At 43.8% G+C, this 14,202-nt stretch overlaps 1 protein-coding gene across 1 annotated transcript in view; it reads right to left on the reverse strand.

Annotated features, from left to right (window-relative positions):
- The window catches only part of ABCC4 (ATP binding cassette subfamily C member 4 (PEL blood group)), a 1,754,849-nt gene that overhangs the window by 556,151 nt on the left and 1,184,496 nt on the right, over positions 1-14,202 (reverse strand). The window contains exon 20 of the mRNA XM_078657605.1: positions 3,377-3,456. Within this exon, the coding sequence (XP_078513731.1) occupies positions 3,377-3,456 (80 nt within the window). The remainder of the gene's footprint in view (positions 1-3,376; positions 3,457-14,202) is intronic.

Below are 14,202 nucleotides of genomic sequence, written 5' to 3' on the forward strand. Positions count from 1 at the left end.
CCTTTTGGTGGCAGCAGTCTTTCCCCCACCCAAATAGCTCCAACTGCCGGAATCATAATCTGACGGTCGTACCGATACCCTGGCTGTCGAGCGGACCACCACCGACGGCCTGTCAGTGGCGGTCCGCCCGACATCCTACTAAGGCCCTTAAATCCGTCAACAGGTTTCTATCCACAGATAAAGCATGTGAACTACAAAAAGAAAAGGAAGGTAAACATGGATCTTAGAACCCTGCTGTCATTAGCATTTCCTTGTTGGTCACTATGAGTTTTTTTAGAGTTTTGCTGGTGTAGGCTTTCTGCCCAAAAAATGGCAGATGTTCTGTTTGCCCAAATTATAGTGCATAAAGGCCTTCTCTTAATAAGGTGGGTGGGAAATTGGCTGCATGGTCACCAACATTCCACATCTGCCAACCTCTACATAGGGTCAATGGTCCGATGCGTGGTATATAGGCATGCATCCCTGCCATCAAAGCCCGACTGCCTGTGAAACTGGTATCCTGATTTTTTGTTTGGCCAGCCTGTACATCATTCTAGCATGTGTGCTGATGTCTGGACTTCGCTATGGTAAAGCCAAAGCCCAGAACATTTTCTATGAGCTTGGAGGGTGCCCTAAGCATACCCTCTGCAGTGGCATGAGGCTACATCTTGGGATGATGACATACAGCAGTGATAGAAGCATACACATTTTTGAGGATTCATAATTCCAGGCAGAGGCCTTTTTTCCCCCGGAGTTTGAACTAGACACAGGAGGCGTACCGGTTGAAAAGCAGCAACAGCGGATGTGCACAAGCGTGGTGATATATTTGTTGCAGAGAACAAACACATCCCCACCGGGTGGGTTGCCAGTAGGATCATTGAGGGCACCCACCTGGCTGATTATGGAACACTAGTGTAGTGAAGACTGACCCCGAGCCCTGACGAAATTGCCGTAAGGTACTTTGTCAATGAAACATGTTGGCCTTCCCTAAACAGAAGTGGTTTGCAAGATTGTGTGTTTTTTTAATCTAAGTAGGTCCTCAGCATTGATTAAAGCGACACAATTATTTCTTTTCAATATGGGGTCATAGTGGATAGCACATGACTAACGTGTGCGGTGTGTCTTTCCACACATCAGTAGGTTTTCCTTGTTTCACACATTTTTCTCACATATTTTGGTCTTGAAAGTTACCAATGATGATAAAGACGTGAGCATACTGGTGAGAACCTACCAGCAGCTCGTTTGGTAGTGCATACGTGAGGTACTTTGAGACCTTCACAAATTTTTTCGAATGGGCACTTGCACAAGGGGATTCAAGTGGGGATGCCAGACAAACTTTTCTTAAAATTGGACACAAAACCCGATTCCAAGTAGCATTTTCGAAGCTATCAAAGCTGAGTACTTCGCTTGTGGGTCTTTGAAAATATTGGTCCAATATTAGAGCAGGTCCCTGTTGTTAGATAGAGGCCTTTTTTGCCTGACTCAGAGAATTGAAGCCTACCAGATCACACATGTACATTTCCGCTGGGAGGTGACAACCAGACGCTTGCACGGACATGCCATGTGTGTCAGTTTTGGGAGGCCGTGGCTTTGGTTTGTAAACAAAATAAATAACTGACGTTTAAAACCTATTCTTAATTTTTAGTTTCAGCTGTCTCCAACAGTATTCCAATGTTCATCCTGTTTGACAATTTGTGTGCCTTGTGTGTGCTGTGCGATGTTGTCACTGTAACCAATGAGTAAGAAATGCATGGATCTACCATAATAACACTTCCGAGTACTTTTCTACCTCAAAAATGACCCTCGTCGAGATATATATATATATATATATATATATATATATGAGGTATGTAAAGTTCCAGACGTCCACAAGCGCTGCAGTTGACCGCACAAATGAACAGGAACCAGCGAGACCCAAATTAAGGTGCAAAGTTATTTTATTAAGTTCAAACCCAGCACCAGTCCGCCACGACGCGTTTCGGCTAGAGATAGCCTTGTTCACATGACATCGTCACGAGGGCTGGCCACCCATTTAAAGTGCATGATCGCCATCACATGTTATGGAAATGGAAAAGTTACTATAGTCTCATAATGTAACTCCCACACAATTCAAATTACAGCTTAAATGCTATTAATTTGCACAATATATCACATATTAAATCAATGTAAATATGCTTCTGTACACTTGTCTGTAAAATACAAACTAGAACCCCAAGTTAATAAACCACAATATACGTCAACAATTTTCATATGTAAACATTAAATGACAATAGTTAAACAATATTTACTAAAAACCTCCAAATGACATATAAAAGTTAAAACTATAAATATTTTCACTTAAACCATGTCCTAATGATGTAAATGACTCATGGGTTTATATGAAATTGACCACACTGACATCTAGGTCAATGTATAGGGTATACAGTACAGTTGATTGATGTGCAAAATTGCAAAATTTGTGCAAAGTATTTTTTTTATATCCAGATGGCAAGAAAGTGCTACAATATAAAGTGTAAAATGTGAATAAATTCATTAAATGTGAGTTAAAATAGTTACATTAAAGTTCAGAAGGCGTCCAGGGTACATGATAAAACTCAATGTCCATATATAGCTACAGATAGGCATTATAACTCAAGGTACACATCTCTCAATGGGCAGACATTATTATAGATAGGTGTGGCAGTCCTCCCCAGTATTCAGGCCCTGTGGTGCCTTGGTGTCCAAGAGAATAATATAACGCGTCTCTAATTTGCGCAACAGGGACTCTCTATCTCCTCCCCTCCTCTGGGGAGGAACACAGTCTATCACATAATAAGACAAGAGGGAGGCATCTTTCCCATGGCACTTATCAAAATGTGTGGCCACTGGGTATGAGGGGTCAACGTTACATATGGCTCGCAGATGCTGAAGAATGCGCCTGTGGACCTGTATATATATATATATGCACACACACACACACACACATACACACACACACACACACACAGAGTCAGGTTCATCTCTGCTATCCTTCCATGCAAGCTTTCTCCGTCTGTTAAGTGGGAGTATTTCGTAACCTGGCAAAGTGCTTGCCAGATTCCTAGGAGGCAAACTAACAACAACTCAGCAAGGCATGTAACTGCTGCAATCACAAAAACTTGACACGATTATCACACCTTGTACACCGCCGCTCCTACACCTTTAATTATGACTCAAAGTAACTTTCGATTGTATTTGAAATTGCAAGCACGCCCTTTAAAAAAAAAATATATATGAAAGAGCAGTTTGGCTGAGCCTCCACAATGTTTTGTCGAATAGGTTTAATTATATTGCTTTGCACAAGAACTACTGACACAAGCTGATACTGGCTGGCCAGAAGAGAAAAACAATCTTCTTACGTAACAAATATGTACATTACCTGTATGACGTCCAAAAACGTAAATGGTAGCAAGTCATCGAGGTGGCCAATGTCTTTGGAAAAGCGGTTAAGAATTCTTCCTGTTTTATGAAAGACAGCAAGTTTAAGGTGATTAATTGAGACTTGAAACTAAACTGAGACAGAATTATAACAAAATGCATTTGGATAGTGGTATAAGTATTCTTAAAATAGTAGAGGGTGCAAATGCCACGAAAACCATAGTAATGAACACCTTCCTAAATAGAAAGAAAAGGATGTGTGTAGTGGTTAAAAAGGGGGTAACTGCTTGTTTTCAATATTTTTATTATAGTAATTTCATAAAATGACTCAAGGGTTTTAGAACACGTTATTGTATTTAAACACAGGCTGTAAAATTGTACCTGTAGGGTAAATCATTCTTCTTTTAAGCATACTGTTATTTAACATTGGTCAGAAGATAAAATGAAAAGTACAAACCCAATCTTCCTCTAGAGACAAAGGCGTTGCTTTACAAAACTATTAAACCTACTGCTAACTAATTTCACACTGCCGCAGCCTAATAACCTTTCGGTTATATTCAGATTGAATGTTAACCAGGCTTGAGCATGCATCTGCTCCAACTTTCTACCAAAGAAATGTTTCTACTAACCAGTCTCCTCCTTTGTTTTGACACTGCAACCTCGCCACCTCTAACACTCCATCACTGGATATATTTCTCATATGTGAAGGAATGTTCAACTAACTGGTTCCAATATAGAGCTATTGAAAAGGGGGGGCCCTCGGCCCCCCCGCACGCATGGCGGCACGGCGACCGTCTCACCCCCTTTCTCCTTTTGTGCCTCTCGGTGGTGGGGGCGGGCCCTGGTGGGCGCGACCCACCACCGATTGGCCGGCGGCCTCCCTGACCCGGATACCAGGAAGAAGGTCCGGGTCAGGGGGGGCGGGCTACAGAAGGGGCGGGCCGGGGGGGGGCGTGCCCCCCCCCTGCCTGGCCCCTTGAGAATAAAGAGGTGGGGAGCGCCCAGGAGACCCCCTTGTCCCTGGACGCTCCCCCACAGCACCGTGTGCCCCGCGCTCGGGGCTTCTTTGTTTTATTCCTATGCTCCCCACGGGGACAGCACCCGGGCCACCCGGGCCCGTAATTTATTTTCTTTTTGTCTCCCTTGCGCAGGTTTTACAGTGTCACCGGGGAGAAGTGCTGGCCGGGTGTGGTAATCAGCTGTTTTCAGGAGCCTTTTGAAGTTGGTGCGCAGTGGAGCGGAGAGAGCGAGACATCGGGAGTCAACCCCGCCTCAGGGCCGAATGGTGGCAGAGCAGCCGTTTCTGTGCCGGACGATCAGGTGTTGGGAGTCGGCATGGGAAGGGCTACATCATGTGGATGGGCAGTGCCGTAGGATGGGTCAGGGCCTAAGACTTAGGCACCAACATTACGTAGCCAACTCTAAACGATGGAAAGGCAGCTGACACCATTGAGGTCAGTTTTAAAGATCGGGGAGGCGGGAGAAGGATATACTTGCCGCATAAAAACAGATGGTGGAGGGTAAAAAGTGGGTAACCTCTAGCACAGATTACGCTAGATAATGTGTGTTGCCAGTTGTGGATTTCTGTTAGCACCACGGCGATGTTTTACAGTCTCGTTATTTATACAGCAAAGTCAGATATAGTTATTTTGAGAATGTAATGTAATGGATCTGTGGGATGCCTATTTGTAGGGGGATAATGACAGAATATTACGTGATATGCGGTGTCAACAAAAATGTTATTTTGCTAAATGGTGCTGCTGCTCAAGCTATAGGCAAGTAATACAGTTGGGGATGAAATTAGAATTTTATCATTCATTCGTTCGCATGACATCACTCCTCTCCGAGCGGTACAGGTTACAGCCAAAAGTGTAATTCGCCTGAGGGCCCGTAATTTATTCTTTGCGCGCAAGAAGCTATGACTAAAACATTTAAGTGCCAACGCTTTGAGTAAATGTTGGTCGCGACATGCACTCCCACAAAGGTCAGATTTACCCAAGCAGTCAATCTAGAAGCTGCTCCGGTTTTTGAGATGACCGAGTGTTGGCCTTAAAATATTACCGCAGGGCGGCACGCAGTTGAGGTTCACACGCTTGTTACGACAGTTTACGTCTTGGCTGATAGAAGTGTTATAGGCGGCTATTATCTGGAAGCAACAGGAAAGCATTTGGTAAAATGGGTAAGCATAGTCCCATGTTGATAGAAAAGAGGTCATGCTGGCGTGTTTTGAATTTCGTGCTGAGGCAGAACTAAATGTAGAAATACTGTCGTGGGCATGCTGGCTCGTTCTGTTGCTTTAAGGTGCATGATTGCATGCACGCCTCGCAGGGGGAGGGCACGTTCGGGCCGAGGGAGATGTACACAGCAGCCACACAGTAGATAGATGTTGACGGCGCTACCCGCTTTCATGCTGCGTTACTTGTTAAAGCTCACGCGCGAGCTGAGGCTGGCTCAAAATAGCCATAAGGTTTTACAGTTTATCGCCTGATTACGTTCATGGCAGAATAAGACATGAGTTTAGCGCTTTGTCTGCCTGCTCCATCCTTTTTATGCTGCATGCCGCCTTCCTAACTTAACGCACGCGGTTACTGATGTTTTAAACATGGACATTATGCTTTAGGCTTGTCACATGGTACGGTTCACCGCGAGGTAATTCATGAAGATAGCGTGATGACTGCTGGTTACTCGTTTCACACTGCTGTATTAACATGACCGTTTTTCGCTTTCTCACTTTGGCGAAGGTTCGGGACAATCCCTGTCTTCCTCCGATTGTGGCCTAACTTTGGTGGGAAATTTACAGTATGGCGGGCCCCCTGGTTCCCTAAGTGTGCACTCTACCTTGGTGGCCTTCTTTGTTGCAGACTTGGTCAGTTGACCTTTTCCTACGAATCAGATGCGAACTGCCGTACTGTTAATTGCCAATAACGTGTGAATAGGCCCAGTCAGCGAGGTTCCCAATGGATTTCGCATTGTGTAGTGAGGGTAGACAAAGGGCCGTGTTTTTTCCTCGCTAGTAATTTTGCTGCGCTTAGGTTGCGCTGGCGGTTTCCAGTGCCTGGCAAACGGGCACTCACGCTGATGTTTGTTGCTGCATGGGTAGCACGGTTGGGTGATTGTTTTTAGGTGATTGGATATGTCCCTATATTTGTACAATCTAAAGTTAACATGGGGATTTGAATAAAAGGTAATTTTGCTGAGACAGTCTGTGCATGCTACATTTTGTTTGCTCTATTCCTGCAACAGTTTTATCATGTAACGTAACGGGTTCTATGGTACAGTGCTCTGACACCTTCGGAAAAACCCGCGCTTTATAACAATGCATTAAATAAAATAATATAGAATTAGTCGTACATCGTGGGTATTAATATAGAATTAGTCGTACATCGTGGGTATTCACAAACACACTGCGCTGGATTTCTAGACTTGTCTGCGTATGTTGCATACATCTACGGAGGATGTGCGCGCAGAAGGAGTGCCATTAAATTCAAAGCTGTTTGCACTGTAGGGTGACCAGGTGTCCCCGTTTAGCCAGGACGGTCCCTGTTTTTTAACCAGCCGTCCCAGCAGATTTCAAGAAATTTAGCTCATGTCCCAGTTTGTAGAGAGGGTCGACAAAAAACGGTGGGAGGTGTTTTCTATATTTTACAAAGAAGGGATAGTTAGCAGTTGTTTCAAGAAAGGAATTTAATTAACAGACAAACTACTGGGTTTAAACATTGCATTTTAATTAGGTTCTTACTGCCTGTTCTGTAATTCTCAGCTGAGGAGCATTCTCATTGCTTGAAAGTACAACTGTAGTCCTTCTTCTAATTTTTGAAATGTCCCCGTTTTTGGCTTTAAAATTCTGGTCACCCTAGTTTGCAGGGACGTACAAAACCAAAATGTAGGGAGCTGCAATATCACAGGTGTGAATTCGGTACACACGCTCAAATACTGTGACACATTTGGTGTGAACAGAACATAGATGCACATGGGTAGTGGGCACACACGGACTGTGACAGTCCAGAATTGAGAATAGTGCACGGTAATGATTGTAGTTTACCCTTGTGGACTAATGTTCTGTAGGCTGCAGGCACCGGCCAGGAGTCTCAGTGCAAAGCAATGAGCGAGGCCACATAGGGCCCAGCTCGTTTATATCTCACAGGACCCAGCCTTTCTCTCCACCGCTGTCACGGTGCTTTCAGTGTTTGGCGGCAGTCCTCATAAAGCGCTTCTCGACAAGATAAAAATTGTACGGTTTCCCCAAAATGTTTGCTCTGTGCAGAATTGCACATTATACCGTTTCCTACTACTAAGTGTTGATATTGACAAACATGCTGGTCTTGAACTGTTGATACTGATAGTATTACTCCGACATTGTTTTCCCAGGTCTGTGCCCAGGTTCCATCTCATTAGTCGGGCCGTAACACTTCAATATAGCAATAAGCAACAGCTAGGTCCTTTGACGGCAAGGCAACATCTATTGCTGCATTTTTGTAACTTCTGAACGGTTTGAGCTAGACACAGTTTGTTTTGAAAAATTCCAGGGCTTCTTTATTGATGTCCTCCAGGCACTCGCCTGCTTATTTATCTTACGCAAGGAACAGCCATTGACATAAGTCAAAATTTGACACTCTAGAATTACAATGAGTGGTGTCTGCTGAGGTGATAGTTAGAACAATCGTGGAACCATTCACGAATAAGGGATACCCCCTTCTCTTGGGGTCCTCCTGGGGATTAACGCACAGCTAAGGGTAGGGCTTGACGACACTGTGAAAGCCAGTTTCCCAGGTCCAACATTCCTTGGCAAGCCAAAGCAGAAAGCCAAGCAAGGGACTTATTTCATTGAGAGGTAATCAACATCTGAGGCGCTGTTCACTATTCAAGGGGGGACATTGCACCAGTCCAAACGACCCTTCATGATAGGTTAAAGTCAACCTTATTAGAAAGCTATCCTAGTGGTAGCTGTATCGCGTGCAGCCTTCAGGCTAAGTCTTGAAGGAATGTAGAGCAGCTGGTTTTTTACCAGTCTATGACTTCATGAATGAGTAAATGGAAAGAGAACAGGTGTACAACAAATATATGTATTTGTTCTAAACACATCCCTTTAGTTCCTTTGCGAGGCTAAAGGCAAGACATTACAGTCAGTAAACTTATTTAACACACAAGTAAATTGGCACAATATACGTTGAGCCTATGATGAGATTAGAGGCGAATAATTACAGTCTGTAAACCTATATGGCACACAGTAATTTAGCACCAGATACGTGGAGCTCTAGGGGTGTACCAAAGCCATATATCAGTAAAGTGGTAGGGGAACCACAAATGGCATAGAGACAGGGCCTAGAGCCTGTAGAAAGATTACTTGGGGTCCTGCTGTCACGCCCAGAAGGTGCCCAAGAGCCTAGTTGCGGCATCACATAGTTCTGGGGATGCGTGTGATCATGTACGGTTGCCTAGGAGGATATTTACCAGAAGCCAAAATGGCCATAAATGTGCCATGGCACTGCCACTGGGTCACTGTACTGCACACGGGATATTGTGGCACTGCCACTGGGTCGCTGTACTGCGCACGGGATATTATTTCCTAATAAAGGTCATTCTACAGGGCACTCTCCGTAACACTAATTCAGTCACACTACATGGGACACAAACTGAGGCTATGCTTAACACTTACAGTCGGAAGTGTCAATGAGTATGCAGCTGGCGCTAATCTTATCTAAAACTTAGCAAGTGATGGCAATGTAAGACTAGCACGTGTACAGCAGTTATCGCCAGACACACTAATGGTTTGTGTTTATCTTTTCCATTTATGTATGACCGGGTCCATGGCGGATACCTGGAGTGCTCCACATCACAACAGCTGCAACAGGTGGACAGCCCAAGGGATGCTTACGTCAGTCACGGCTGGGTCCATGGCGGATATCTGAGGAGTGCTCCACACCGCAACATCTGCAGCTGGTGGACGTCAAAAGGGAAGCATACGTCAAGAAAGAGGACACCAAGGGCCCAAGTATTGCTGGCAGGTGTAAGTGCTACCCATTCCCTAAGGGGGAAGTGGGAATTGTCACCCAGGTTTTCTTGGTCTTTTCCTGGTTCTTGCAGTTTCTCAAACCTGTCACGCAGGGGAGGAACTCATTACCAGAAGTGGAGGAGCTACAATGTGCCAGCACAAGCAACATGCTGGACGCAGGACAGGGAAGAGTTGGTTTGAGGGTCTGTGCCTTGGTCAGTTCAGGAACTTCTTTCAGGGACTTTTAGCTCAGCAGCCCGACCCCCTGTCAGTGGTGATACTTCACCTAGGGGGGACTGAATTGGCCAAACTGGGGAGGCGAATACTCATTGATGAGTTCATCTCCACTGTGGGTGGGTCTTCAGGACTTTCCCGGGTGGCACAGTAGTAGGGTCTCAACTTATCCCGTGGTGGCAGGGACTCGGTCAGGGCGTTGAATCACTCGATAAAGAGGATCAACACACAGTGGGACAAATTATTTCAAGCCCCCCTCGGTTGCAGATGATCCAACATGGGTGTATTTGTTCTACCTGGTGAGGGGAGTCCATTTGACGGAGGAAGGAAGGGTCCTGTGGTCTGATGATGTCAGGGCCTGGTTGGAAGGTTTTGCTAAAGTGAGAACTTTCTAGGGTAGGTCTAGGCAGGGGGAGGCCAGATCGTCGGTTAACAATGCTGGCCTGTGGCGGTAAGGTCATTATCGGTGAGCACATATTTGAGGTCTGAGGGGGCGGGCATCATCCTATGGAGGTTCCCGCCCAGGGGGAGGGGCCTGCGGGCCACTTTTAGAACTCCAGGGGCAAGGTAATGGATGCTGCAAAGCAAAGGAGCGCGGGTAGGAGTAGTTCACGCTTTCCTTAGGCTGGTAGCCACCCCGCGCGCGTGGACTCATGACGTCACCGGATGGCGCAGAGTAAGGGCCCTCCTTTAGTGGGTAAATGGAGTTCAGGGCGTAGACCGGGCAATTCCCGGGGTAACACTGCGCATGCGCACGTCTCTAGGGGAGGCGCAGCTTGTAGGACCTGACACCGGTAGTGACCTTGCCATATGGCCAGAAATGTACAAAAATCAAGATGAGGATGTTAGACTCGGTTAGGAAACAACATGTATTAGAGTTTTTGTTAAGGTCAGGCTCTCAAACTTGTTGACAAAAAACTTGTATCTAATGTCCTGCTGATTTTTGTATAAATTGTTGATCATGCAATTAAAACCTTTTTTAATTTCATATCTTAATAAATACGGCCGGGCGACTAGCGCCCGCCTTCCAAAAAGTAAAGAAGTCTCGTGTCCACGTTTCTGGGTGATGGGTGCCGGTTGGCGGGGGAGGCGGCAGCTAGTCGCTGACCATGCGATTTTGGAACATGGGGAGCCAGGTTTGAAAGCCACCTTACCATTGCACCATCAACATTATTTGTATTACAGAAGGGATTTCCCAAGCAACTGTGGCCCCTTCTACCATACCTAGGCACCCTAGGTCACACATGCCCTCTGCATCTGTGGGGCACTCTATGTAATGTGGCGCCAGGTGTGTTTTATTCTCTTCAGATCATGCCCGTTTCCCTGTTCTTTTCAGTTTGTAGTTCTACATAGCACATTCTGAGCACTCTGGTCACATTATGCAGAACAATGTTTGGGTGATGTATGCTGAAAATATGCTTCTCAAGCAAGGGGATAGGGTAACAAACTCCTACACCCTGTTAGTGAATTGAATCGAGGCCAAGATGTACGCAGAGGCATCTGAAGATTTACTTTAATAAATTGAACCTTGAAATAAACCTCGAATACTTCAGGCTTACTCCTGAAATAATTCAGGCTAAGGTAGAAGTATGAAAAGAGTAACTTACATCTACTCATAGCAAAATCTTTGTGAATGGGGCTTGGGGTGTTACACATTACACTGACACCCAGGGGTCAGAGCAAGCATTACAATAAATCAACATTATTGCCATACATTAAGAAACACCATCGTACAAATAGACAATGTAGGAAGCGAAAACATGAAGTAATCCAAAATTACAGGAGAGAAAAGAACACAATACAGAGATTAAAGCTTGTTTATAAGAAACCTGGGTTAAATCTGTGGATTCCCTGTTATGATAATGACAAGCCGTTGCACCCCCCTATACCCAATGTAAGTGAGATCAGATCCTTTCTACCTTTTTAACGGATCGGGGTCTTCTGGCCTTGGCGACTGCCATTTCACCTTCATAGATTTGATGGAATGAAGCCCAAAATTCTGTTATTCTAGGTGGTAATGGATCAATACAAGCCAGAGCAATACATAAGCGTGCACACACTATTATGATTGAAAACAGGAAGCTAAGGCTTTTGTCCGACCTTGTCTAATGACCCAATAGTATTTTTTTGCTGTTAAAGCATATTTCGAACCCCAGCTGTGCCGTAGCAGTCGAAACATGCTGTCCGGAAATTCCTTAAGCACAGAGCACTCGATGAACATATGGACGTGCCGTGCTACCTGCCACCAAGAGGTGCCACTTAGGACAGTATACCCGCTCTGGTGTTCTAGACAGTGCCTGTTTAGAAATACGCTCCAACATGTGGTAAAGCTTGCAGGCGGTCCTGAACTGCTGTAACTTAAAGTTGACAGAGATTGACGGCTGGTCTAGTGTTGCAAGAGCATCTTGTATTTCAGTTGCTGTGACTGGTTAGATTAAATCCAAAGTAAAAACTGACATATAGATCTGTACAAATCCTATAAAACAACTAAGTATTACTAAATAGTGGCCAAATAATTATTTGCAACAAGATAAGGCAAGGTTTGGTAACAGCCTGGTTGCTGAATATCTGTGTTGAGTCTCTGTTGGGTTCATACTCTTAAATGGCTTTGCTTGAAAAATGTGGGTAGGAGAGTGAAATGTAAAGTATCATTTACAAAAAGAAATCAGTGTTAGTTCATCTTCCAACTTAGGGACTTGCACCTTCATACACATGTAGTGCGCTTCTCAATTCTTCATAACCAAACAAAGCACACTGTTATTATTTACAAGAACGGAAATAGTAAAACACATAGCATACAGTGCAATTCTTTCGATTGAAGATCCTTCCTTTGGAGATCCTTCTTTTGGTTGCTATGTGGCCTCCTATGGAGGTCAACCACTATCAATCAATAAAACTTTATTCGCCTTTAAGGATAAAACCATAAAAATCATACGGCCTACGTTATACCATAAATCAGACTACAAGTTGACAAATATTATAAAATCCAAATGAGCTACACACATATAAAAAACATAAATTACAATACAGATATTATTTACAACTTGTCCTTTGTCTGATGGCGAACAGTTAAAAATTGAGAGTGTACAAAACGGTATCACTAGAAAGAAGTTGTAAGAAAGTAGAAGCTGGTCTCCCCTTCCTAAAGCCTATTTTTTCAAAGATAGGAATTATAAATAAACTCCTGGGAACAGCATAAAAAGTGCAGAACATTAAAATGTACATCATGTCCTTAGGAGATTCTCCATCGCAGCCACAGGGCATGAGGCACTGACCTCTGTGGGAACTGTCAGGATGTGGCAGTAAGTAGTGGAATAGGTCAAGCCTGAACCTCTTCAAAAGAAAACGATCGTGTATGTTTTTCAGACCTAGAAGATAAGGCTCCGTGATAGGCACGGTTTTCAGTACAACATACTTGTGCACGCTGGGCTTACACATCTCGTTTCCTTCTCTTTCACTATGTCGCATTCTTAAAAAAAACTCCTTGGCCCAAGTAAGGTCCCTTTTACCAATACCCTCAGGATTCGTAAAGAGATCAACTCTTCCTAGTCTGGCAAGGCCACTATTCCAAGATACTGAACCATCTTATAAAACTGAGAGGCCATCCTCAGGTGAAACTAAAGAAGCCTAAATACTTTTAATTTAATCTAAAACTGTTTACGCATATTTGATTAATAGCGCAAAGAGTAAACTTGCGAGATTCAAAACAGACATGAAGCTATCCTTAAACAGCTAGAGGACAGGAAATTCAGACAACGCCTTTTGTTTTGTAGTATACTTAAATTTGGAAAAAGCATTCAATGCACGTACAGGCTTGACAATTCACATAGGATGGAGTTTACCAATAAGTGGAGAGCAACAGTTTCAATGATTATAAGGAGATTGAGAGCACTACCACATTGTAGAATGTCAAAGTATATTCTGCATCTACTTAGAAAAAATTGGGACCCTATTCACAAAAGCCATTTTGGAGTATGTAAAGCAGTACTAATCTTTTTTAAAAAAAAATTTTTTTTAATTGAAATCAGACATGTTGCATTGGAGTACAAATAAAAAAAATATATATATATAAAATTATACAGTTATACAGTTAGATAATGGGTATGTTAGATACAATGAACACCAAAATAGGAACATACAGAAACCTATCTCTTTGACGTTATCCTTTAATTGTGCTACGCGTTAGGGCAAAAATTTGATCTATTTCTTTAACCTTTAACCTACCCCTTGTCTGCTTCGTTCCTCCATCCAGACAATGAGTGGTTTCCAAATATTCATACCCTTTTTTCTGGTTTTTGAGCCTTTGCATTGATATGAAGCAATTTCTTGTTTCCCAAAGCAGATTAATCGATTTAACCACTGATAGCAAGTTGGTGGTTCAGAATCCTTCCATACTGTGGCAATCAAGAGATGTGCTATTGCTACACTTACGAACATGAAATCTCTGTGTGACACACAAAATTGCATTGTTACGTCAAAGCCCAGTAGCATTAATGTAGCAGTGATCTTAACATTCCTCCCCAGTGTCTGTAGCATAAATACCTCAATTCCCCTTTTTAGCTCATCTAGCTTATCACAGGAGTAAAACATGTGTACTATGT

Source organism: Lissotriton helveticus, chromosome 8 (assembly GCF_964261635.1).
Source record: "Lissotriton helveticus chromosome 8, aLisHel1.1, whole genome shotgun sequence".
Classification (NCBI taxonomy): Eukaryota; Metazoa; Chordata; class Amphibia; order Caudata; family Salamandridae; genus Lissotriton; species Lissotriton helveticus.